We start from the raw sequence: 27,473 nt of genomic DNA, 5'->3' as shown, positions 1-27,473 counted from the left end.
GGCGCCCGGCAGGAGCCGGCTCTTTTATGTGAGCGGTCCGCCGGGCTCCCCCGCTCTCTAACGTTCGTTTCCTGGAGCCCCGAGGCCAGCACACTCCCACGGAGCGCTGCCGCTGATTGGACAAGCTGAGGGACGAACAGGGGTGTGCCCCAATGGTCGACTGTTTCTGCTGGGCTCTCTCTGAGGCGAGCCAATCAGAGGGCTCCCCCCGGGTTCTGGGCCGTCGGAAGCAGGGGGCTGCTCCTTGCGGCGGCCGCTGCCACGTCTGCGGGGCGGGCGAGCGGGGTTGTGCATCGGCCGTGGCCGCTGCCTCTCAGGCGAGGGGTGCGGGATGGCGGCCCCGCGGCTCTGAGGTGGGCCCTGGCTGCGTAGCGGCGATGGCGGTGCTGCTGCGGGCCGTCCTGCTGGGAGCGGTGCTGGGCTGCGCGGCCGCGGCGCTGATCCCCGCGGCTGACGTGAAGGTGGAGGTGCTGCAGAAGCCGTTCATCTGCCACAGGAGGACGAAGTGGGGGGACATGATGCTGGTTCACTACGAGGGCTACTTGGAGAGGGATGGCTCCATGTTTCACTCCACGTAAGTAGCTCTCCCCGGCGGCCCGCCTTAGTGGGCTGGTGGGTGAGCTTCAGCGGGGAAACACCGCTATAGCTCTCGATACATATCTTTATTTTCATGTAGGTGATCTCTTCTGGCAGCCTGGATCCGCACCCCTCACAGCAGTCCATCCCTCATAGCTCTGTAAGGAGTGTTTTGTTGAGGATGGGTGGATTTTTATTTATACAGTTACATCTTCCTCCCCAAATTTGCGTTTACCTGTGTGCAAGAAAGCAAAAGCAGTGAATGTGTGCTCATGGCATGCCCTGGAGTTTATTTGCTGTTGAATTAAAATAGCTTAAATAACGCTGCACAAACTTGTCACCTTTGCCACCACGACCTGTTCTCAGAAAGTTTGGTTTACGTTTATGCTTTGGCAGTTTAGGAATCACTGGCTCGCAATGCTGTTTAAGATGAACACCAATAGTAAAAGTTATCTCCTTCCCCTTTGCCAGACCGAGGCTATAAAAGAAACCTTGTTTAGCTTTTGTTTTTTGGTTAATCTGTAGAAAGCAGAGCCATGAGGCATTTGTTAAAAGGGGGAGATGTTAAGCATTCTCTGCTGGAACTTAGACACAGGATTCGGTATATGATATCGGTAGTTTAATAAGTCTTCTTCCGTGCACGAATTTCTGTCTAGTTCCTAAAGCAAACTTCTAGGGGAGAAGTGTGCTTCTAATTTAAAAAACCCAAACAAGTATATATATATATGTCCACTACTGGCAGCACAATAACAGCTTTTCATTACTGAAACGGCGGATTCTTCACCGCCCCCGACCAGACAAATCAACATAGCGGAGCCACAGTAATGCAAGTAGGAGGAAAAACGAGAAAGTCGAGTGCTAAGCGCCTGCAACTGCTTGCTAATGGCGCTTTTCCTGTAAAACATCAACGAAGTGTTAATAGCGGGAGACAGCAAAATGCTCAAGTGTCTGTAGGCCATGTCTGAAATCTACTTGTATGGAACGTATTAAAAAAGACAGTGTTTTTGCATGTTTAGGCTCTTGCAGGTCATTAAACTAAAATCTCACTAATTTTCTCTTGTAGTTAACCTGCCTCTCTGAAAGGAGCTATAGTGTCACTCTTAAGTTTTTTGCTGCTGACTAACTTCTGTAAGTGCTGTGTTCTTGTTAAGCACCTTTCCAGCATAACTAGTAAATCGAGCTTTTAAAACTGTGTCGGTAGAGTGAAAGTAGTCCTGGTGTACCGTCTGGTTAAACTGGGAAAGGGCTTTGTCTTGTCTTTTTTAAACTTGAAAGTTTTGCATGCATTTGTTTCTGTTTTTCTAGATATTCTGTCGTGTAGTTGTTTTTTATTTCCTAGTGGCTTTTTTGGAAGAGATGTGGCCAATTCTCCCAATCATGTTATAAGGTATATTGCAATCATGACCAAACTGGGTTTTGATCTGCAATTTACCAAAGAATATGCATGGCCTTGAATGTAGATTTTGAAGTAGAAATGCCTTTCTAATCTGATCAGTTTCGAAGTGGAAATAGGTGATCAGGGAAGTGAAGATGGGGATTCAGGTTGCTTAGTGTTGTCATAAAAATACCATGTAGATATTGTTTTATTTCTTCCTACTTCTTAAGGAGCCTTGTCACCCAAGGTGTAGGTTTAAATACTTTAAAAGTCTGTATTTTTCATTTAAGAAATGCTAAGGTGCCAAATAGTGATGTGTTTTTAATTATGTATCAATGCTCTGAGCATATTCCATGTGCTCCACATACCTTTTATGGAACTTACTGTCTAAAGAGTGTTTTATTTTGTTCTTTTCCAGTCACAAGCATAACAATGGTCAACCTATGTGGTTTACACTTGGCATAAGGGAAGCTATCAAAGGCTGGGACAAAGGTTTGAAGGACATGTGTGTGGGAGAGAAGCGGAAGCTAACTATTCCACCAGCTCTTGCTTATGGGAAAGAAGGGAAAGGTAAAACACCTGAAGTCCTTCCCTTAATTGTTTTTAATCTCTGTGTTTTACTGTTATTCTTGGCCTAAGAGGTTAGCAAGCTTTCCAGGTGATTCCATTAAATAAGAATTGATGGAGTCAGTTGCTCTTTCTCACTGATTTATTTTCTGCAAAAGCAACTCTTAAGTGGTTACATGATGAATGCAGGAAAAAACCCAGGAATTGATGGTAGCTGCTGTGCAGTATGTTCTGAGTGCCTTCTCTGTTAGTGCTGTGCTCAACAGTGCCCTCCTTTTTTATTTTACTTTGCTTTATTTTTTTCCCCTTTTTACAGTCAAGCTGGAAGTGGTTGCTTAGGTAATGGTTGGCTTTTTGGCTGTTGCATCTCTGTTTGTGGTATGACTTCATGAATGGGAATGTACAACCCTCGTTCTTGCTCACAGGTGTCTTTTAGAACCATAAGAAACTCCCTGTGGTGCTGCTGTTCTTATCTGATACAGTGAAAAGTCACCACTTACTACTTCATACAGGGCCACTTAATTCTTTCCCTTTTTTAGCTATTTTCAGTTTGGACAGTAAGATAGGTAAGGCACATGGGTGGTCACGTTGGCATCTACTGGAAATGTATTGAATGCTGTACAAACAGATAAAAGCATTCTTTGTAGTGTTTTCTCAACCTAGCTACAACTGATGGGTTTGGGGTTTTCCTTTCAAACATTTCCAGATTCCTGTTCAAGAGGAGGGCCAAATCTGGAATTCTCAGTTAAATGAGTGACAGCTTGAACGATGGTTACTTTTTCTGCTTTACGGGGTTTGTTTTAGTTAATTTTTCTTGGAGCAGTTATTAACTGACAACAGTTATCACAATGACCTAAGGTAATAAAAGGTTCCAAAGCAGAAAGGATAAATGTCTTGGAACATACAATCCTTTCTGCTGCTGTTCTCTCCCATTAATCTGAGACTGTTTTAGAAATGAGGAGTGTTTACATGTCTGGATCTTCAGGCAACTAGGCTGAACATAGGCTAAGTAATAGTCCATATTACTTCATGCTACATATTGCTCCATATGTGCAGTATACTCCATACCTCCCTTTCTTGAAAGTATCCTTTTAAAACATATTTTTTTTCTAGAAGCCTTCGTTTCAAGAGATAGTATTGGAAATAATCATGTTTCTAGTAGAGAACACAAAATTTGTGGTCATCAGCTGGTTGTATGCAGGGCACAACTGTAGCTTTCCACAAAGAGGTACTAAATGCTGCAGTATTCACAGTCATCACAGGCTAATTGCCTTGATTAATATGTAAAGCACTACAGTTCTTCAGAGACTTGCAAGCCTCACCTCTGTGCTAGTGAAAGAAGGTTGAACAAGTAAACACTGCTACTGCTGTGAGAAATTACTTGCTTTGGGAACACTTTGAAGTATTTGAAAATAATTATGTTGCTATATTCAAGTTACGCCCCTGAAGACCAAATTACTCCATTTTCTTCATGCTTTCCCGTGAATGCACATAATTTCACTAGCCTCCCACCTTACTTGCTGTCTGACTTGAATGATGAGTCAGATGCCTTTTTCTGTAGCACTCAAAAAATTACCTGTGTTCTAAACTTTAAGCAGGCCACTGTGCCCTGTATTTCCAGAAGTTTCTGCACATTTATTCATCCTAGAAATTTATTCAATCCCAGAAAACAAACAAGCCTGTTTACTGCTGCAGTTAAGGGTGTATTTAACACTATAGCTCCAAAATATAAGAAGTGGATTATTTTTTCCCCCTGTCTTCTGAAGGCACAGGAATATTTTTTGAGGATGCTGCTGGCCAATATAGAAATACATTTGGTCCTATTCAACCTTTCTCTATATAAGGAGCAAAGTGGTGTGCAGAAAGGTCTTTGACAGTAGCTTCAGCCATTGGCATGAAGGTGTATCACATCACTGTAAAAGCCAATGCCTGATAAACTGGAATCCTTGAGGGGTGGTGACATGGGGGGGGGCTGGTCCTTGGTGCTGTTAGGAAGTGACCAGTCTGTTCAGCTGCATCAGAAAGGGCATGATGCCAACACATGTCTTTGGGCAGATTTACATACTTAGTTTTTGCTGTGTGTTTGGAAATAGCTCAGTGCCCTGTGCAGCAGTCCAGACAGCTATGGAATACTGACAGCTGGCTTCCTGGCTTTCTCTGCAAGAAGAGTTTTTCCAGTGCCAGACTAGTGGGTACAAGGTGTAAGTTGGCAGTGGAGAAGAATTTGGACACTGGTGGGTTTATGGTGTGTCAGGAGGACTGGACTCTCCCTTCTTGCTACCCTGTCCATCAGTGTTGGCTGTAAGTTGCAGTTGTGGCCAGCTGGCTGGCTGTACAGTCTCCTTCACTGTTTTCCACGTTATGGGCGCTTGCTGTGAAAAAATATTCAAGAATGTTGGTCTGATAAACCCATGATGATGATTGTTGAATATGAGCTCACATCAACATGTACTCGTCTCCAACAAACTTAGTTGCATCTCAAGTTGTATGTGTGCTGTAAGGGCTGCCCAGGGTCCAGGCTATGGTCTGAAATAGTTATCACTGTTACTTATCCTCTTCAGTTCCAATTGAAGGATGCTTTTAAAGTAGTAGGATTACTGGAATATTTATCTGAGGCATATGGCTTTTTGTATGGCACTGAATATGTAATTGTTCTTAACTTTTCTTCATGTTTACCATTTTGGGCAGGAAAAATTCCTCCTGAGAGTACACTGATTTTCAACATTGACCTTTTAGAAATTAGGAATGGACCACGATCTCATGAGTCATTCCAAGAGATGGATCTTAATGATGACTGGAAACTGTCCAAGCAAGAGGTGAGTGGGTTACCCTTCTGTGAGCAAAACTAACAGGATGGGATAATGGAAATGGAAAGCTTAACTTGAGGGAGGCATCTAAAGGTAAGTTAGATCTTTAGCTACTGCTGTGCACAGAGCAACTCTGCAAGCAGAATACACGATATTTAAGAATGCTTAAGGCAGTTATTTATTGAGTGATGCACAATATGGGTAACTATTTGTTATCATAACTACTGAACTGATACCACAAATGGTAAGACACCCAAAAAGTCATTGCTGGCCAGGTGATCATTGGTCATGTGAGGAAGGGTGGGTCTTTGTTCTTCCTTGAAGATAACTTTTTCTGTGTTGCTGCTTTCCAGTTCTCTGCTTTTTTTGACTTTGTTTTATGCCTTTTTGTGTTGGTATCTCTCCTGCTGAATGCTCTTGAACTCCTGGCTCAACAAATGAGCTCCTGTCTGTGCTTTGCCTTTCTTGCATGGCTTCAGCTCGCATGTTTTCTTGCAACTTACCAATAGATTTCTTTATTTTTCAGTATCGGCTCACCTTTAGTAACTAGCTTAGTGTAAATAACTGTTCCACTAGTCTGTTTAAAAGCTACCTCAAATCTTTGTCCTTCAAAATTGAGATGTCTAGAAATAAATCCTTATTAATGTAGTTCCCATGACAGCAGCAAACACTGAGACTGTGGACAGATTTCTGTATATATTTGGGATGGCTGTTTACATCTACTGGTTTGTTAAAGTGCTAGGATGTGAAAAAGCTCTTTGGGGGCCTGATCAAATTGGTAGCTGAGAACTTCTGCCTAGCTATTTATACTTTAATATATAGACACCAGATGACAGGTTTTCCTGGCTCATATTTCAGTCAGATACCATAAAGGTATGGCAACTGATTTCCTAGTTTTACCGTCAGTTATATTACTGGAGTCTTCCATCACTGATCAGGGCTGCAGAACCAGTCAGACAAGTATTACTCTAGCAATGGCATAGGAAGGAAGGTATCTATTGTCTAATGGTACAATCCTGGACATACTGGCCCTCCTTTACACTGTAATAATCAACTCTTTCATAAGCCTAAAAACATTATCTCTCACCTTTTGTCTAATAGGTGAAAATTTACTTGAAGAAAGAATTTGAAAGGCATGGAGCAGTGGTCAATGACACCCAGCATGATGCTTTGGTTGAAGACATATTTGATAAAGAAGATGAAGACAGTGATGGGTTTATATCTGCAAGGGAATTCACATACAAGCATGATGAGCTGTAGAAAAGGGTGGCATAATTTTTTTGACACAAATGGCAGTGACTTAGACTGTCTGGTTCTCTTGTCGACTTAATTCTGTGTTTTGGAGTTGACAGCTGCTGTTGGCAAAGAAACACTCTTTGTTTATATAAAAGAATTTCTGTTCATTATGTACAAATGTTTTAAACTATTTTAAAGTATGGAAATGTACCTCCTTTTGTGCAGAAAAGACTTGCACATCAGTGTTTTTTAAATTTTGTATTAACTTATTTTTCAGAAATGAAACAAACTTTCCTATTATCAAACATTGTGAAAATCAAAATCCAGTTCAGTGCCTTTCTGTGATTTGTTTGTGTGTTTAAGATCACTTTCAGCGACTCCTTTATGTATGACTTCTACTCTGTGGCTAAATTACTTGCCCTTCCTTCTTGAGTGTCACTGGTTAAAAAGCAGTGTGCTGACCTTGCTTTTTTTCCTGCAGATTTTAAAAAGATGCACTAGAAAGGCATCAGCATCTCTTTGTACAGCTGAGAAACTGATACAAAGCTGAATGAGATGAATGACTACCCTGTCCTGATTTTGCTCTTGAAAGTCTCTAAAGGTAAAGTATTAGCAACCAATAATTGTCTGCATTTTTCTTTAAATTACAGGAACAAAATAGGAGTTAAATGTCAGACTTTACTTCTAATGTCAGCAAGATTCCAGGAAATTTCTGTAATTAAGAAAATAGCAATTTATGCTGCAGTGCAGAGGTGATATCCTTTACATTTGTTTCGAAACTCAGAGCTTGCATTCATGAAGAAAGGTCATACCAGTCCCTTTCAAGTTTTGAGGGAGATCTTGAGCGCAGCGTTACAAGTCTGAAGTTTTTTCTCACATCCAGAAAGGGAAGAGCATACTGACAGGAGGATCAGTATGGCCTGAAGAACAGTCCGCATTGGCTTGCCTGCTTTGTGACTGCCTGAGTTGCAGAACTTGTTTCGTCATTGCCCTTTGCAGTATTTGCACAAGTAGCACACAAATGATGTGAATTTTAAATAATAAAGTGACTTTTTTAGAAAAATAGAGGCATGAGGTAAATGTTAGTGCTTGTGTTTTCATGAAGGAGGAGACCATGAGGATTTCAGCTCCAATTTGCATGTGTTTAACCTGTTTCTGGAGAGGAAGAATCATTTTTAATTTCCTATGGTCTCTTAAATGAGAGGGCGGGGTATCTCAGGGAAGGAATTGGCCTTTATTCTGGCACCAGTAACACATGGGTCTGTGAACACCTTCCACTAAACCAGGTTGCTCAAAGTCCCATCCAGCCTGGCCTTGAACACTTCCAGGGATGGGGCAGCCACAGCTTCTCTGGGCAACCTATGCCAGTGTCTCACCACCCTCACAGTAAAGAATTGCCAAGTGAGATTCTACATTCAAATGCTATAGATGAGTTAGGTATTTTCCCTGCCACCTAGTGTTGCAGGCAAGTATTAGAAGACTACCTTATTAAACAGTTCGACTGCGTATGGATCTTACAGGTTATTGTCTGTTTTGGCAGAAAAAAACATGTCAAGTGAAGGCATGCAATAGTTTGGAATTTTGTTTCGTGGGGTTTTTTTTTTCCCTTCTGGTACTCTGTGGCTTATGGCCTACTTGGAATTGTGGCTACCTATTTTGTTTTCAATAATCTTTAGATCTTTCCTCAGTGCTATCTAGTTTTCTTGAATGTTCCATGGCAGTGATTTTCACAGTAGAATAGTGTTGGAAAATACTTCCCTTTGTTTTTTAGGCTTGTTGCCAATCCTGATTTTTGTATTGTGAGGGAATAATGAATAATTTAGCTCTTTGTGCCAGTAGTGATTTTGCACCTTGATATTTTTTTTCTCCTTGTTAAGCTTGCCTGATTTCAGCTTTCCCAAGGTTGCTTGCATGTTCTGTGCTGGGTAGGTTGGTTTACGCTATGGTCACCAGAGCACTTGGTATCTGGGGGCAACATGTCACACATATATTGTTCATGTTGTATTGGGACAGAAGCATTACCAAATAGTTTGACTCTATTGACTACATGAGGAGCCTACGCAGTTAGCGTAGCCTAAAGCAAGGAGGGCTGGTAGTATATGAAGTTTACCCTTTAGGCAGCCTTGTCTAGGATGTGGGAACTGGCAGGTACCCAACCAAAGGGGAAATACTGTGTGTGCACTACTGAGAAAAGCGGAACTGAGACTTGCATTGGGTTTTTGAGGGTTTCAGGTGACTGTAGTGTTTAGCATGTTTTCTGAACATCTGGCTGGGGAATAAAAGCATAAAATTAAACTTAGGCCAGATGACTGACTCAATATATAAAAAGCTAAGCTTAAAATGGGGTGCCAGTATGTGCCTTCAGTAAAGGGCAACTGTTGTTTCCTTTGTTAAGTAGGAGTTCGGAGCTGGTAAATGCTGTGAAATGCACATGTGCGTTATCTGCTGCTTAGATTTTTAAAGCATTTCATAAAAATAACTTTCAGTGAACATGCAGGTAAGTTGTTAATGCCAGCAGGCATTAAAGCTGCAGGTCCAAGATGTTTTATTTGGTGTTGTGTGTAGGTTTATGCTGGATGAGTGGATGGGGTTTGGTTTTAGTGCTCTTCTTGGTAGCTGTGTTATTCTGAAATTGAACTGAAAAACGATTTCAAAAGCGCAGGATCAACAGCAGATTTGGGAAGCCATTTCAACATTTTTACTGTTTGCTATTGTTACAGTCCTTCTGTGAAGATGAAGGGATTTTTTAGGTAGAAATAGCACTGCTTGTCTTAACCTCAGTTGCATCTGTTTGTGAATCTACAGGCATTGTGCTGCAGTGCCAGCAGGAGCCAGCTAGCTACTTCCAGGAGTGCAGGAAAAGGCAGCTGCCTGTCCCCTGAGGGGATGAGGAGTATTGGAACTTTGGTGGCACCCAGCAGCATTTTGGCTGGCTTGTGTGTGTGAAGTGCAAGGTGTACTGAGGAAGAAACAAACCCTCATTGTGTGTCAGTAAAATGCAGCATTTGAAAAAGTGAAGAGGGTTCCATACAGTGCACTTTCCCCCTGTTCTTAGAGCATTCTTTATACATTTCTTGTTGTTTTGTGGTTATATAGGAAAATATGTACTGAAGGCTTTTAGAACTGCAGCCTGTCATTCACAGCCACAACCTAACAATTAACAGTGGGAGCTGCTGCCTTCTGTAGGTACAGAAGCAGCCTTCAGAGCTCTTTTTATTTGAAAATTCTTGATACGCAATGCAATGACACAAGAAAGCTTTTGGCAAAGTATCAGGAATGGTGCTTATAGTCTGAAGTGTTTTTTAAAGCTTTCTTCTTCAAGATCAACTGACAAGGCAAACGGTGTTGAAAATGAAGGAATCACTTTATCAGGTCTTAAGTCTTTACTTTTCAGTACCTTGTGTCCTTGTGCTGCCAATAACATTCCCAGTGTGGAGTTGTTTTGGTGAGTGCTTTATGTGACAGTCATAAAATTGCAGTGTTAAGTACATATCAGACTGCTACCATAGTTTCTTCTTCATGACATTTAGAACAAAAATGATCCATAGCGTATTTCCTGAGTACTTCAGTGTAAAAATAGGTGGTACAGGTCAGTCTTTAAATTACAATTGTCTTTGTCATACATGCTCCCCCCATCCCCCATTGTTTCTGCTGTTAGATACAAGGTGGTTTACCCCCTGATACAGACATCCATCCCAGAGTGCAGGTGAGTATCAGCAGGATGGGGAGAGCTCATTGCTTTAGGGCATTCCAGGAAAAGGAGAAAAAATCGAGGAAAAGGAGCAAAATTAGTGGTGTGTGAGAGAGTTTTTGTATTTCTTACAGAGCAATGTGAGAAATACAAAAGATTTTGCTTCTTAGTTTCTCTGGCATCTGCTTACTTGGAAGAAAGAACACTGGCAGCCACCGATACAGGTACTGTAAATAATGAGTCTAGTTCCTGATCTGACTTTGATTAGAAATCACTGTTTCAGCTAGATCCTATATGGATTTTTACTCTTAGGACGAAGCTTAAATTCATACTTCCAAGATCCATTAGAGAATATTCAGGATAGGTATGTTGAGTGTGCTTCTTAAAAATACATTGGCCTCATCATAGAGCTTTTTGCAAAAAAAAAAAAAAAAAAAAAAGGCCAAAAAAAGCCAAAACCCAGTACCCCAAACCCCTTTGTTTGTCTTTAACACTGAATTGTTTTTAGTACCAGGAAAATAAAACCAACAAACCAACACCAAAACAAACAAAACCTGCATATGTTTGTGTAATCCTGGATAATTTTAGCCTCTCCTGAAAGTTAATCATAGTAGTGCTTACATTCTGTGCCCTAGTTTTGTTCTGGTACATAGGAAAAACAATTCTTTGACGAAAGGGTATTTCTTCAGCTATCCTGCTGTTTTTATGCTTGTGCTTGATTGTGTCAACAGTTTCACACAAGAAATGTTAATTGAAAAGCTCAGTAGGAAACTTACCTATTTGTATGTACAGAGACAAGACCTTCATTACTAGCCCTTCCAGCCTGGAGGGGATTCAGATGGAACTACCCCCTATATCACACTTCTTCATTTCAGGAGGTTCTGTTCCAGGCTGGTTTAGCTAGGGGTTGCACCCACTTAGGAGCAGTGTGGTAATGCTATCCTTTTCCATGATGTAAAAAAAGTAGGAGATGGGTTTCGCTGAGAAATTTGCCATGAACATAAGGGATAGTTTGGAACTTGTCAGGTAAGTAATGTGTAAAGTTTCTGAAGGCAACATTCCTGATGGATGGTTGGAAGTTGTTCACAGGGATAGTATTTTTCTTTTCCATTCTTTTCTACCTTTCCCTCTCTCCTGTTTTTTCCTTCTCCCCCTTTCCCTATTTTCCCCTTTTCCTTTTTCATTCTGTATCTCCATTAGGTAAACAATGAACAAATCCACTTTTACAATCTGAAGAGCTGATTGTGGAAAGCTAGTGTAGCCAGCTCTTCAGAGCTTCCCAGTTCCCAGTTATGTTTCCCTCTAAAAAATCAGACTGATGCTAACTACCATTGAGAACTGCTCTTCATATTAGACACAATGCTTCTAATTTCTATTTTGTGTCATGCCCTGCTTAAGGAGATTAAATGATGCAGGATAATTGATTCTCATCTGGGAGTCAGACTGAAAGCATTAAATCAGTCCTGTTCTCTTACATGTTACTGCCATTGAGATTTCTTTAGAGCAACTGATATTTCCTCTTACGCCTTTTTCCCTGAATAGTGAACTAGGTAAAACCTATGTCTTTTGCGTGCTTGCCCTGCTTTCTCTCTGGGAGTAAATAGCACAGCTTGGCTCTGGTCTCTCTAATCTGCTGGGATATGCTTTAGAGAACAGGTTTTCATTCCATAAATACAATGCAGAATGTTTTTGGTTAATGTTTTGGTACCCTTTGTCCACCTCTGGGTACAGAATCTACAGGGCTATAGCTAACGGACTAATCCGAGCTTAAAGAAAATTACTACCTGCTGGGTTTTACTGTCAGCACTGCTGACCACTAAGGTAAGACTGGTGATGTTCCTTCCTTTTAACAGGAGGTAAGAATTTAGATTTGCATACAGTATTGTGGCCCTTATGTGCCATCATGTCCTCATTGTTAATGTCACTATTATTAGTTAGGTTAAAAGCTGGGCTTAACGTAGTCACATGGGCATCGTGATGTAGGCTTGCACTCTGTGCTCTGCCTTTGCAGAACTCAGTGTGAAGCAAGGCTCCCAGACACATGGTGCTCATCTTGCAGCTGATAAATGAGCACAAACTGCAGTGGGAGCATGTATGGACCAGAAACAGTTGATGCTCCTATTCATTTGGTACCACATCCTGTTATTGCTAATCTGAGCCATAGCACCCTTTGGAAACAGCCACAACCAACCCTCCATCCAGTGGTGGAGCTGCATGAAGGTGGGCTGGTGAGGTGGGCTCTGGAGCACCAGTTAATATGCTCTGCCAGACATCTGGTGGCTTTGAGCTTTCACACCTTGCTTTTTGAGCAGGCAGCTGCGGGAGGGCAGCACAGGGATGTGTCAGTGCCAGGTTGGCGTTGTCACACCACTGCCTGAGGGTAAAGCCAAGAGCAGGCTTGGAGCTCCTGCGCTGGGAGGAAATCACAGATGAAATAGGCAGGGGAATAGCTCTCTCTGCTATCCAGTTTTTCTTGTCTGGCATCCACATCTAATATAAGGAAGCTTAAAAACTCCTGGGTAATTTATTAGACCTCTCTTTATTAAAATACGTACATAAGGAATAACATGCAAACAGCATGAAATGTACAATACAGTTTGAGCTTTGTTATTTTCCCCATCTATGACCTACTGTTTTCCAGTTGTATGTTGTGGACAAGGACATTTACGTAAATGTGAGATCTTTTATGACTGAGATACTCAGTTGTAGACATTTTAAAAAATATATATATTTTCCTGTCCTTTGGAAGTGCAAGAGTGAAAAGGACTTCTTTGTTTTGAAAGTTTGAAGTATGTTATCAGATGTCCCTTCCCACCTGCAGATATCTACCACTTCCATGAATAAGGAAAACTATTTAATCATTGAGGCGAGCTCCTTAAAGCGTGCCACTGCTCACAGCCCCCAGTGGACTGTGTATGGGAGGGGAAAAAAGGTTGCTGATGCTGACACATGCATAACTTTTTACATGTACTCAGCAGACCTGTTGCTGTGGTAACTAATCAGAAGATTCTAACCTCCCCTGATTGAGTGCTTTTTGAACTGCACCAGATGGCTGATAAATCACGTAGTGGAATTTTCTGTCCCTTGAATTACTGTCTGATCTTTTCCCTAAGTGCTGTGGTTTAATTTACAGCATTTTACACATAGATTATTCAGACCTGACAAACTAATGCAAAATGCAAAGCTGCTTCAGGTATGTAGTCACTTTAGTGAACTCCTGTATCACCTATCTCCTACATCTATAACACTAGAACTGTTTTTTGTCTTATGTATTGATGTTCAAGCTGTTGCAATTTTATGAATAATGCTAAGCTGAGAAACACTATGCTTGAATTTTAATATAATTTTAATAAAGGATAACTATATAGCACATAGTTACTACAGCACATTTCTTGCAGAAGGAAGTGAGACACCTTTTCCAGTTCATCAGTCTGCTACAGCATTTCTGTACAGGCAGCATTGTAACAATGGAAGCATACATGAAGATTAAACAGGGTCACTGCATAAGAAAGCAATGCTGTTGTCTCTATTTTTTGCTTCTTTGTTGTCACTGCTGGCTTATCTTCTCAGGATGACAGGTTTCCTTTTCCACCCACCTAGGCTGTTTATGAGTCTTAAGCTATTGTCAAGTGGTTTAGCCTCACTGTTACAGGTTCTGTTCTAACACACTAAAAAAAAGCTCCAGGCCCACAGATTTTAAAAGCCAATACTAAAAAATGTGCCTTGTGATACCTTTTAGAGTTATGAAAATAAGTATGTTGTCACTGGTTACTGTAAATTAAAACAAGGAAAAATACAAAAATTATGAAAACAAATCAGGGAACTGATACTTTTTTGGTAAATCATTACTCCAGAAGGCAGCAACCTTTTTGAATGGGCAATGGAGCAGCTTAGTTGTGTGGTGCAGTGCTGTTCCTAATAACATTTCTAGACTCTAGAGTCCTTGCAGCACTCCCATCTTCTGTCCCTGTGACACAGAGTAGTTGTGTTCTGTCATGTTACTCGTGCAGTGAAGAAACTAGTCACCTTCTGTGGCTCATGAATAAGAGCTTGACACCTCAGCTTGCCATTGTGCCTACAATGACATCTTATGTACAGCTGCAGCCGTTTCAATAGATTAATCTTCAGTGGTGTAATTGGATAAAGGGACTGCAGCCATGATTTCTCTTGGTTTCCATTTTGAACATTCACTGAGCCGAGTAGGTGACATCTTTACTTCACATCAGAATATTGCACCTGCCACTCTCTTTCTTTGTTACAGCTGAAGCCACCTTCAGCATGGGAAAAGTACTATAAAGTTTCTGCTCCAGACTGGAGCATATGAATATGTCTTTAACATTATTTTATGACATCAGTTGAATTTACTAGTCTATGGTGAAACTATTATCTAGGGTCTTGCAGGGTTTTTCCATGTTGCTAACTCTACCTAAGACATAAAAAGTTATTTTATTCTTATCACTCACTGTGAGAGGAATCATTTAAATTTAGTGAGATGCCTTTATGGGTATAAGATTAGAATTCTGACTTAGCAGCAAGTAGGTTCACTTACTCTATACAACCCCTAAAAATCAGTTCATCTGATTTTTGGGTACTCCAAATCAGTGCTCCATTGGAGAGAACAAGACTAAGACAGTGGCTTGGAACAGCAAAAAGGAATATTGACATGAAGGCTTTCTTGGATACACTACCCTTTCACTAAAATCTATCACAGTAAATTTTTAAAATATAATATCAACTCTTAGATGGTCTTTTTCACCATCTTCATGAAGCCAACTTCTTTCATTGTAAACACTGCTGAGAAAACCAATTCCATCAGCAATATGCCTGTGTGGCTGCTGCCTTGAACTGGCAGAAGAAAATATTTCGGAAATGACAAATCAAAGATTAGTGCTGCAGTGTCTTGAGGATTTTTGGGTACTAGTTCTGCTGAATAGGCTTTGATCTCAAACTAAAGAAGTGTTTAAAAAAGAACAAAAATAAACTATAACTTAAGCTGTATGTTGCTGTATTTGCCTTCTGGTCTTTTCCTTTCACAGATAAAACATGGAATAAAGGTTCTTTGAAATTCTCTTTTCTAAAGATGTTCCTTCCTGCACTCCTTCTTTGATGTTTCATCCAATTGGAAACTTGTTTTTTATAGAAGAAATAAATCACTTTTTAATATCCATAAGTTCTGCTGCTATGTTATTAAAGACAAAGAGCAAATAATAAACAAACATTGCGGCTTTGTCCTAATTGTTATACTTTTGTATTTTCTGTTTACACAGCAATCTCCATTCAAAGATTTCATAGATACAGCTGTGAGTAAATGCTCTCCCCATTTCATGGATGAGGTAATTTAATTGCTATGAGGTTACAAGATTTATCCAAAGCCAAGCAGCAAGCTGATTTCAGAACGACACACCCCAGGCTCTCTTAATTCCCAGGACCATGTTCTAACCACTCATCCTTGCTGCTTTATGCAGTTCATGACAGCTTGCACAGAAAGGAAGCCTCAAAGATTTCTGTGTTGCCAGTATGTAATCATTCTGTAGACTGTCGAATAATTCTTAGGTAGATTATACTCAGACATAATCATCTCCAGTGTAATTAGAGAATAGACTTAGTCATCTAAGTGAGCATAATATGGGTAACGCAAGTGGTGCATTATAGGATATAATTTAAACCTCCTTTTAAATTGCACCTGCTCTTTTCATCGGCTATCTTTCTGATTCTAATAAGCAAGCTGCCTGTGACATAGTTAATCCTTAATGTAACTCCAGAGCAAAGAATTTGGGTTGTTATGTTCAACTGAAATTGTTATGATTAAATTGGTATAAACTCCTCAGCCTTTCAATGATTCAAATCACCTTTCAGTTAGGTATTGTAAGCAGGAGATATCCAGACTTTTTTCTATTGCAACACACACTGAACTGTAATTCTGGTGACAGCAAACTGACAGCAGAGGAAAACAAAGGTCTTGCTTAAAATAGATAACGGAAAATCTTAGAGTATGAAGGGCCCCATGTTGCTGATGATCAGCCTGGCATTTAAAAATGAAAAGCATCGGTCTTAAGTAATAACTTATAAATTAGTCCCTATTCAGGTTACTGATATACCCCCAAAAGGTGCAGATGCTACAATGTTTCACATTCACTGAGATTTAGTCAAGGAACAGCAAATGATTTTCTCTTTTGGTTATATAATGAGGTTACAACTTCTGGTCTGTGATTAAGTTTGACAGCAACTGTCCAAAGCTTGTCCATAGTTTCTGAACACGTGCAGACCCCTGGATCCTTCTGCTCCTTGTGGTGTTGAGAGGAAAGTCTTTTTGCTGCATATGATTCCAGGATTTTTCCTTCTAAATTTCCTTTTCATGTAGGATCCCATGCGCAGATCCTGCCTGGCATTTTGGTTTTCTTTTGCCAGATTACTAAACAAGGTCTATTGATCTAATAAGCAGTTTGATATTTAACTGTCTTGATTCCTACTTTGCAGGAGTGCATCACATGTAGTACTAACTGAAATTTGGACTGACTCTCAGTCCTGTGCTTTTTGTGGCAGCTGCTTCTGCAGACATGTTAGTCTGCCTTGGTCCATGTTAATGAGTTAGGCTCCTGAAGAGAAATAGGAAGAAAAGCAAATATCCTGAGGAACCCAATTCTGACCACCCAGCCCAGTTGTGCAGCACTATGGAGGACATGCTGACAGGGTTCTTCCAGGTAGTTAGTTCTGCTGGCAAAAAGCATTAAAACCTGTGAAATGAGGCAATAGCTGAGTGTAAAACCTCTTGGACTTAGGTGCAATGCTCTTTTATAGATTTCTGTATTTTCTGTGCCTTCCCCAAGTTCCACATTGCTGCACCAACCTAACACACTTGCTCCCTCCTGCTCTGGCACTGAAATGCTCTAGCTTTTAAAGCTGTTTGTGCTGTCTACTGTCATCCATACCACTTTGCCTTTCTGACCTTGTCACCAGCTTCCTTTTAACCCTCCCATCTTCCCATCAAACATATCTGTCAGTCTCCTCCACACTAAGTGTGTCTGAGGCAGGCATTGGTGCAGCGTGCAGCAAGGTTCCTTGAAGACAGAGATAGAAACACAAAGGTGATGCCTCACACCAGTGAAACGTTTGTTTTCCTAAACCAGAGCAGTTTAACTGAGTAGCTGGGGACATGCATGGTTAAACCTAGCAGTGAAGCTACTCTCACCTCTCTATGGAGGCACAGGTTGAGTGCTGAAGAGAACGGACAGCTCCATTTGGCAAATGGTGGTCACCCACTCCATGCACAACAGCGGAGGGATGCTGTGCTCTGTGCGATGCCTCACAGGGATGGTCAGTGCCGCCTTGCTCCGGGCCTGGCAGTGCTGGTGCTGCTGCACCCCAAGAGCTGAGAGGTCCCCAGGGGTTCAGCTGCTGGAGGAGCAGGACCCCACTGTGATGCTTCTCAGGTGGCCAGCAGAAATGCCCCCGGCCATGAGGTCATCCTCATAGCTTTGCCAGGTTTGGTGGACTCCTTCTCTAGGGGTTTGCCTGGTTAATGAGGTAACAGCCACATTTTAAATTCCCTGCTTTACTTACTCCCTGCACTTACCCTGTGTGTGAGGCAGAGGGACACAAGTTACCTACCCAATTATATGACGAAAACTAAATAAACGAGCTTCCACTCTTCCAACACCTAACGTGAAAGGAACAATTGTGCCCCCCTTGGTCCCTGAGGGGCTGAAGGACGACGTACGCACCATTCCCCACGCATGCATGCATGCGGGCCACGGATGCCTCTTCCGGCGCTTTAGCGGACTTTCCTTTGGCGCAGTGCCTGAGGGTACATCACCCACCTGGCGGGGCACCTCTTGCCCTGAGGGCAGCAGGCGCCCGCCAGGAGCCAGGACCGGCGCTGGCTTTCAAAGGAGGGGACCTGGGGAAGACCCGGCCAAGGCAGGAACGTTCCCCGCGGTGCACCCCTGCCCGTGGCCGCGCTGTGCCGCCCGGCCGGCGCTGATCCACACGCGGTTAATCGCTGCACCGCCTCCCCCTCCGCCACTACCCGGCGCCGCGGCACCGGCCGGGACTCGCCGCGCGGAGCGGTTCGGTGGCGGCTGCGCGCGCAGAGAGGGGAGGGTGCCGCGCGCCGCGCCTGCTTCTACCGGTAGGGGCCGCCGCCAGGCTGAGGGGAGCGGAGCGTGAGGCGCGCTGAGGTACGGTATCCGTGCGGTAACGCTGCGGGGCAGGGCGGCATTAACCCGACTCCTTCCTCCTCTGAACGGCGGGGCCGGTGCCTTACTGAGCGGCCAGGGGCATTCGGGGTCTGCGGGCAGCGGCGTGCCTGCGGGGCTCGCCCCGTTTGCGCCGGGCAGCGGCAGGCAGGCGAGGGAGGGAGGGAGAGAGAGAGAGGATGGATGCCGCCGGGGATGGCGGGGAGGGATGGCGCAGAGCCAGTTTACCGGTGTCGGTGCTGGCGCCGTTCCTCGGCAGCGATGTCCTTCGGCGCACCTGCTCCCGCGACGGCGGCGGGAGGCACCGCACCACTCTGGGTGGGGGCTGCCGGCACTGTGTAGCATGGCCGCCCCGCGGGGGCTGGGCCCCGGGGCTGCGGGTGGCGGTCCGGGTTCGGGGAAGGGGTTGGTGTTGGGGCTGGCACTGGCAAGCGACGTGCCCCGCTGTCCCCTGCCTCCCAGTTTGGAGCCGGGCTCTCCGGTTTCCGTTTTCCCTGGCTGCCCTCTCTACTAGCTGCTGCTTTCCCTTCTGCTCTTTAAAGACCCGTCGTGGCCTGTGTCCCCTCTTCTTTATTTTGAAGGTGCCTTTTCATATAGTCTCCTTGAAATCTAGATGCCTTCATGTGCTTTTCCAAGCATACTGTTACACTTAGGTAGGTATGTGATAGTTACATGCTGCTGATGAGCAGACATACCTTCCTGCAAGAGTCTACAAAACTAAGATCTCTATTCGTGCTACTATAATAATAGTAGAGGCTATGATTAATCTGCCTTAAAATACAAAAATTGTCTCCAGTAATGATAATTAGAGGGGGAAAAAATCGTATTAAGCTGGTATCTCAGCCAGAAGACAGCTTTGTTAGGGCCTGATTCTACAAGTGCACATATGTATAAATCTATCCCTATGAAAAATGTCTTTAAAACAGCGTAGAGCCATCCATACCCTTAATATGTGAAACTTTAATTATCCCAGAGAAGTGGTTGTGCTGCAATGCACCTTTTAAATTCTGTGATGCAAATTACATGTGTATGTTAAATTTGCTCAGTAGTGGAGAATGTAATAAATACATGAACTTGTGAGAAGTGGAGTATCCGACTCATTTGGCTATGGATTATTACTATTTCAACTATTGGTCTAAAAGCTGCTTAGAATTAGAATTAGGGATTTGAAGCACCTCTAAGCACGTTGGTTTGTTTGTAACATGCTCCCCAAACTTTCCAGCCAAACAAAGAAATCTGGAATCCTGAATCCTAAATATTTAGGAAATTGACCTCTGTGGACACAGCATTTTCACTGGTTTGAGATGAATCAGGACTGAAATTGACTTAAGCCATTCATAGTGCTGTAACCTTTCCCAAGTACTTTAGAACCCAGAGCTTACAGTCTAGACAGTCTATAGACCCACAGGTGTTATACTGAGGTGTTAAATGTGATGGATGGATATCCTTTTTTGATGTATGTAGGCTTGGGCCTCTCCAGAAGAGTGTTTTTGATACTTAGAGGTTGAGTTTTTTGTGGTAACTTCGGGTTTTTTTGAGGAAATTTGCAACTTTTTTTCCTCATAAAGTTGGGCATGGCTTAAGCTCCATTTATTTACTCTTGCTGACTTTGGTGTTTTTGGTAAAGGATACTGAATTCGGCTCTCCATCTTCTCCTTCAAAACTCATCAACCATGGATGCTTTATGCAGCTTGCATGTGGGAAAGTGTGCTAGAAGATTCCAGTAAGAATTTCTGTGCTTATTAGGGGCTTAAGGAGTTGTGAAGCTAGATGTTGTCTCTGTGGTATGTTGGCCTTGTCTTTGTGTAAGTTCAGCAGATTGGGAAATTGCACAGAATTGCTGTCTATACTGCCTCTCTGTAAGGTACCTAAATGGCTGATTTCTGCCAGTGTGTTTCATTACATCCTAACATTTGCAAACTCTGTTGCTAGTATTGCAACACTCGCCATTGTTTTAGGTTAGCTTTTAAACTAAACTGAGACTTCCACCAAGGTACTTTGCTTCTTATTTTACCCTTTGTTAGCATAACGATGTTGCTAATTTGAAATGACTACCAGTCAGTGTGCATTAGCCAGCTGTGCGTGGAGGTGGACAGTCTCTTATGTGCAGTGATGAAGGCCTAGCTAAAGCACAAAATTGGGTTATGCTGGCTCTTTACAAAGAGGAAAGCTACGTGGCTAAGTGTTATGCAGCACTTAGCAACTTCTCATTATGAAGTTGTGTGTTGTACAAAGATGCTTTAGATGCCAGGAGCTCCTAACAAAGGTCTCTGCACCAGTGGCAGAAGCAGGAAAACAGGTGCTTCTCTGTGAAATGGAGAGTTTTACAGATATGACCTTAGGCTGTAGGCTGGAATAGCAGCTACAAAAAGAACGGAGTTCTGTGGCTGCTTGGAGACTTAATTAAGTGCACTGACATCCACTCAGTAAAAAGTCTGTATAAATAATGAATTTTGCCTGTATGTGCAGCCTGTGATGGAAATGAGACTTAAATCTGTTGTCTTCTGGGTGACTGACCCTGATTTGTTTTTAAATAGAACTGTTTTCATTAACATAATTCAGATTCCTTGAGGCAAAAAATAAGCTATCTTTTTTTGAAACCTGCCTACTTTGAAAGGTTGGGTAAGGGTGTATTAAAATAGAACTGGTTGGTCAAGGGACTGTAAACTTTTATAACAGCTGAAATCTTACCATTTTTTAGGACTTTAAATGCTGAAGAGTTTTAGCATGCTCATTTGATAGCTGGTATCTAATTTGTTAGATGGTCTTAAGAAATCTGGCAGCCGTTGCCAGGAATATTACAAATTTTCCCACATGCAGCAAGAGAAATACTTTCAGTTTGTTACAGGCCTATTATGCAGTTGCTCAGTTAAATCACTAAAGTTGCTCAGTTAAATCACTAAAGGGGGTGTACTGCTTAGGGAAGCTTTGAAGCGCAACTTGATTTTATGCTGGTGTAGGGAATTGCTATGTCTTGTAATTCAAAAATTAACGTAAACTTAGTGGGGAAAAGGGCCATTTCAAATCTCTGAGTAGAAGTTTGAGATGTTACTGATTTTGAGCAAATTCTTCAGAAATTTTCAGCAGTTAATTGGGGCGAGAGGGAGGAATGGACAGAGAAATGTTAAGCATGCTATGTTTCAGCTGCTGGTAACTCCTCTCAGGTATCTTCTCAGACACAGTTTAGAGAGACAGACACTGTCAAAGTTGAGAGTGGCACCTTCAAGTTGTACATCGGTGTTGTCTGTTGGTGGTAAGGAAAGAGTCAAGCAGTTTGACTAAGGTCTAATAATGAAATGTCCAGACCGTAGGGACATGGAGATCTGGCATGGTTTTGTGCTTTATATTCAGGAACAGTCTCTGCTTTCTAGTTTCTTGATAAATGCAACCTTCCTCTGTCCTGATAAGTCGTGCATTAAAGCTGTCCAAATTGTCAATTAAAAAAATAACCTTTCAATGTTTCCTGAGATGGAAACAATATTATTATTGTGCCTTTCAGTTTGCTGTCTTTGTTCTCTGCCTGCAGCTGAATGAATTTTGCTTTTCATTTCTGTTTTTGGAAACATTGCTTTTCTGCAGGATGCAGAGATCACATGTCTCTATGTGCATAAGACACTAGGCTTGGTTTGTAAATGGAAATATAAGCTGTCTCAGGCACAGCTTAATTTAAAAGCTAAAACGGGTTCAGAACAAAGAACTGAACCCTGAACAAAGTTTTCACAGTTCTAAGTGACCTTTTTTCTGCCAGCCTGTTAAAAATATGGAAGAATTAAGAATAAATAATGTGTGGCCTATTTGATATATTCTTCCCCTCCTAATGTCTTGATCCAAATCTGAGGACCCTTGTTCAGATGCTGCCTTTCAGTTTTTCATTGTACATGTTTCTTGCAGGTTATGTCACTTTAACTTTTTGGTAGCAATGAAAACAGGTCTTTAAACACTACTGAAATAATTCAGAAGCATTAGCACAGCTGGGTTTCTGTTTTATAAAAGCCCAAAATATAGTGAAGTCATTCTTTAATACACAGAATGTCTTTGTAAAAGGTTTAATGTGCTTCTGGACTTCTAAAGAAGCTCAAATCTTTTATGCAATATAAATGTTAAAGAAAATGCTGTCAATCACCAAAATTGTGCTCAGAACTTACCAGCAAGTTTGGCGCCGTGTGTATTTCTGGTACATAAAACACCTGCTCCAGACCTGCTTTAATTTAAAGAAGCTGTAGGAGACAGAGTGGAAAAAATAGGCTATATGATCAGACCAAACTGCTATGGACGTCTAAGATGAAACCCCAGCATTAACCCTTCCACCCTTGTTTTTCTAGTCTCTTAAAGACCTGCACTGTCTTGAAAACATGATGTTGATTATTGCCAGCATTGGCAATAACTACTTTGGTTATGTCTGTGCTTCAGAAAGCTCAACAGTTATGCCAAAAACTCTTGAAGACAAACTTTGAAAATGTTTAGAAGATGAGTTTTTTGTGATATATCTGTGCAGGTACCTCACTAAGCTAAATGAAAGCAAGGTGTAGTGTTCCTGGTTCCATCCATGCTGGAAAACTTGCTAGCATAGCTATGCTGAGTAATGAATGCAGCAGTTGTGCTCCTAGGTGAAGGTTTGGCTTGACCAAGCTGAAGTTCTGCCAGTTTCTGAATCAAATCATATCAACACAAGACAGATTTTACAGTTAAATTCTATGCATAGTAACATGAGGTGAATGCTTTTCTGTTGTCAGTGCTGACTGCTTGGGCTTACTAAATTTTTCTTCCTTGATATCTGCTTGAGCATTGTTTTGGTTTCTTGTGAGGACAAGCTGTAATGGTGGTAGCTGACTTCTCATGTAGTATCTTTTACTGATCTGGTATTACTCTGTGTGATGGTGACTGGGTAATATTAAATTATTAGGCAAGAGACAAGATATTGGTGTAGAAAAAGAAATTCTGCATGGTGTATTAAGGGCAGAACTGTTTGTACTTGTGCATCACTTAACATGTCGTAAATGGTGCCTTGTTAGGAAAGCAGTAGCTCTACACGTAGGAATAGCTACTTCAGAAATTTTTATTTGTTGTAAATCTTAATTAACATTAACAGTAAAAATTAGCATTTCAGAAGCCCTAGCTAACCTTACTTGTATTAAAACCGAAGGGGTTTTTTATATGATGTTAGGGGCATCTTTAGCTTTTCCTTAGATGAAGTCGTGGCACATTAAGTTAAAAGCAGTTAAAAAAGTGTGCAGAGTAAATACTGGTTCAGCTCATTAAGCATGAATAAGATTTCAAGACACCTTTTTTTTGACCCTGTTTTCTCACACTAATCCTTTCTATTGTCCACTGCTTCCTAGTGAGTGCTCCATTTTCATTATAAGCATATTGTTTTCTTTTCCAATTGAAAGAAAAGACAGAGAAAATAACCTGCTGTTGGCAAAACCAGTTTTACTGGTTTAGAAATAAGCTTTGGAATTGCTCGAACAGTAAGTTATTAGAAAAGCTTCAAAACCTAATATTTAAAAAAAAAAAATCAACACTATAAGTAAGACACAGCAACTACGAAAACTACTGTGGCAAGCCAGTTTGCACATAATTTGTAACTTCATAATACTAATATCTACTTCGTGCTTAACGTCTTCGGGGTGTTTTGGCAAACAAGGAAAATTAGTTGGATTGAAAAGAGGACATCTCTTTGATATGGGAGGATGAAGTTACTTTTCTGAGAAGTTATTTTATTATAGCAGTCAAATTCTTGAACTTTATAGAAGATCATTGCAGTACCAAATTGCAGCTTTGGGAGAAGCAGTACATAATGCTATTCTGAGAAAAAACCCACCCAGAAAAACAAACAAAAAAGTCTTGAGCAAGTTAGTATGAAAATCTTCCTGTCTTCAGTCTGGTCTCTGCCTTTCTAAACTCAGAGTGCTTTGCTGTGGATACACAGCTATTTAAGTTTTCCGGGGTTGGGCTAGTGGAGGGAAGATTCCAAAACACACTGAATAATTTATGCCCGTCCATATTCTCCTAAGAGTGTGGCTTCCGTCTCTTGACAGCTGTGTTCATCAGGGAAGGATGGGATACTGCAATTTTCCTCCATGTCTGTTTCTATAACAGAACTATGTGTCTATTCCTTTTTTTATAACTGAAAAATGACATCTAAATGAAGCTTTAATTAGATTATGTCACAACCTGTATGTACAGACTTAAAGAATAACAATTTTTTTCCTTGTTAACCACTCTAGAAGTCTGGTTGAAGACAAATTTTGACACTAATAGTGCAAGTTGTTCTAATTAGATTTTGTGACCTGTCTTAATACACGTTGGCATTTGTAAGATCCTCATATTGTGGAATTGAAAATACTCTAAAATGAAACGTTCTGGATCATGGTATTTTCAAATGGAAGATTAGTTTTTTGTGTCTATCAAAATCTGTGGGTTAGTTTTCTTGAGGTGGTGCTAGGCAATAGCACTTCCATGTTCACCCTATTTCAGGAGTATGGTCATGTTCACACACGTTTATAAAGGCCTCATAATTGTCATACCTGTTGTTTCAGATGGTGATGTTTGTAGCCAGATGTTGCCCAGTGCTTGTGTTTTACCGCTGACAGTAATGATTATTTGGTCATAGATTAATTTGGCTTGGCAGCCTCTAAATGAGATTTATGAGAGACGATCTTAATCAAGGAACTTGTTAAACAAAGCTTCATAGTGTCAGAGCACAAACTAAGTGCCGTAGTGACCAGAAGACTGAAAAAAATATGGCCACGTGTAATATTGCATCCCTGCTGCAGTACGTTTTTGTCAAGTAAAAAGATAGAAACTGGAGTGTATTACCTTGTGGCTGTTGCTCAGAGCTGGTTTTGCAACCTGCGTGGAAAGTGATTCTGGGTCAGCCAAGTGTGGTGCCTGTTAAATATGTGAAACTGCAGCAGCATTACATTGTGGCATAGCATAACATACAGCTCTCTGTCTATTTCTACTGCTTTCATATGTAGAATGTATGTAGGTTTTGTATATAGACTGTATGAGCCCTGTTACTCTTAAATTGCAGTGGTCCATCCATGGTGGTCTGCAAATATAGGGTCTGTTGACATACAGTGTAGATTTACCTTTGTCTGCACCAACATGAGGCCTGAGAAAATCAGGCCTGTATGCTAACATGCACTTTGGTAATGAACTGTGTGAGTGGGTGTTTTTTGAGATCTATTTGCAGTTATTCCCAGTGTTTTCTAAGTTTTCAGAGTTGCCTTTCATTGGAGGAGCAAATAATCTGTGAAGAAAGAGTAGGGATTAACAGTAGGTGGTTTTGTAAATTAGCCTGATTTATCAGAAGTACTGTGGAGGAGGAGTATTCTGTTCCTCTTGTAGATGAAAAATGCTTGTTCAGTATTGAGTCAAGATGGTACCTTGTGAGAGGGCAAAGAGGTGGCAAATGTGTGAAACTGAGAACGAAGGCAACTTGAAGTTGAACTAGGGAAAAAAGAAAGTTAAGTAGGCAAGTAGAAATGTCCTGCTTAGATAGGTGGCTACTAACAGACTGCTTTAGTTACGTGATGGAAGATGAAGTTCAGTAGTTCTGTGAACAAACAAGCTGCGGGTGTATCTGAGAAACTGCCATCCTTACCATATTGAAAATGAACCAAATGAGGTTCTAGGAAAAACTGCTACCTAGCAAACTGAGTAGAGTTAAACTGTAGTAGACGGCTAGCTAGCTAGCTTCCTTCTCTAGAAATGTGATTTAAGGTCTCAGCGCTAACTCTTACAACAGTCATGTTTTTAATATAAAGTTGTAACATTTGGCTTGCAGTGTTTAACTGTTATATATAACCCACCCCCCCCCCCCAAATATGCTGAAGTGAACTCTAGTTACAGTATAGCTTACTCATACTTTCGTACTTTCAAAATGTTACCAAAATGGCAGTTTGGTTTTTTGTTTAGTAACTGTTGATATATTTAAGGACAAAAATAAAACAAATCCTCACAAGTACGATTGAGGCTGCTTTATTCCAAGGAGGGCTTCAGGAGTCTGTAGAACATTAGATACAAATTTTTAATTCTTTTCCCTGCCTACTTTAGTCTGTAGGTATGTGAAGGTCTGCCTTGCACACCTTCCAATTTGTTCAGTAATACAGTGCTGAAGTCTTCCCTCCCATCTTTTTAAGCCTACTTACAACTTCATGTAATAAAAATTAGTATTAATACTCTAAACTTTCTCTCCAGGCTGTTGGGTGTCTAATGTCTTTTCAGCTGCTGTATGTATTTCAAATAAATCCACTTAGTTTGTGTTTAGAATAAAGAAAATATTTCTTTCAAGTACTGAGATCTACAGCAAGCCTGCAAGTTATTCGGTATTTTGGCTGGTCTGGCAAGGCATCACAAGACAAATTTGGAGCACTAAATGATGACTTACCTGAAGGTAGATGTGACTTCTTAGGGTGCTGGAAAGCAGTTATGTTGACGTCGCCAACACAGCAAAATAAATGTACATACTCTGTCCATACATAACAAAACACTACGTGATTTCATTAGTATTGAAGCTTGGGCAACACTCCACATGTTGCATTTCAGTTTAATCACAAATGCTTTGATGACTTAGGAGTGGTAAGAGTGGTAATTGAAGTGGGACTTTGTCTTCATGTCTGTTTGTAAGACACTTACCTAAAACAAGTGTACTGACAATGGTACAATACGCAAGTCTGCAGGTACGTGTCCTCTGCTGGATGTATTCTATCAGCTGAAGCCATTCCAGTTCATAGTAGCTTGTCCTTTCGCACTGGTCAAAACTCTGCTTATAAGAAGGGGTTGGTTTGTTTCCTAATGCAGTTCCAGCTCAAATGGCAACTTTTATATAATCTTACCTAAATTAAAAGGTTATGTCAGTTCTCTAGACAAGTCATCACACCACATTGTGTTGGTAGAGGACACCTGTAACACTCATCTTCTCTTGAAGTTGTTTTTTGTAAGGTAGAGCATCTGTGTGATCTGTTCATAATCTATAAGCAAACCTTTAAGTATGTTCTTCACAAACAATTACCACTTTA

At 41.3% G+C, this 27,473-nt stretch overlaps 1 protein-coding gene across 7 annotated transcripts; it reads left to right on the top strand.

Moving 5' to 3' along the window:
* The first annotated feature begins 18 nt into the window (after window positions 1–18).
* FKBP14 (FKBP prolyl isomerase 14) lies at window positions 19–15,419 on the top strand. Of its 7 annotated transcripts, none has more exons than XR_013956228.1 (5): window positions 19–574; window positions 2,370–2,521; window positions 5,207–5,334; window positions 6,427–7,162; window positions 15,289–15,419. XR_013956228.1 is itself a non-coding variant. In XM_080610448.1 (4 exons), the coding sequence occupies exons 1-4, from the start codon at window positions 153–155 to the stop codon at window positions 6,583–6,585; spliced, it is 813 nt and encodes a 270-aa protein (XP_080466574.1). In that variant the 5' UTR covers window positions 19–152; the 3' UTR covers window positions 6,586–15,413. The 7 variants fall into 7 exon arrangements, 2 of the variants coding, with proteins under 2 accessions (XP_080466574.1, XP_080466573.1); XR_013956229.1 differs by having other exon boundaries at window positions 6,427–6,947; window positions 7,043–15,413; XR_013956230.1 differs by having other exon boundaries at window positions 10,387–15,413.
* Window positions 15,420–27,473: the final 12,054 nt, after the last annotated feature.

Source organism: Psittacula echo (genome assembly GCF_963264785.1).
Source record: "Psittacula echo genome assembly, chromosome: 2".
Lineage (NCBI taxonomy): Eukaryota > Metazoa > Chordata > Aves > Psittaciformes > Psittacidae > Psittacula > Psittacula echo.
This window is presented reverse-complemented; position numbering and strand designations above follow the sequence as displayed.

Coding starts and splice junctions, on each gene's coding strand:
- FKBP14 (XM_080610447.1), top strand. CDS start 153: ATGGTCGACTGTTTCTGCTGGGCTCTCTCTGAGGCGAGCCAATCAGAG. Junction 2,522..5,206: donor TTATGGGAAAGAAGGGAAAG/GTAAAACACCTG, acceptor CATTTTGGGCAG/GAAAAATTCCTCCTGAGAGT. Junction 5,335..6,426: donor GGAAACTGTCCAAGCAAGAG/GTGAGTGGGTTA, acceptor TTTGTCTAATAG/GTGAAAATTTACTTGAAGAA.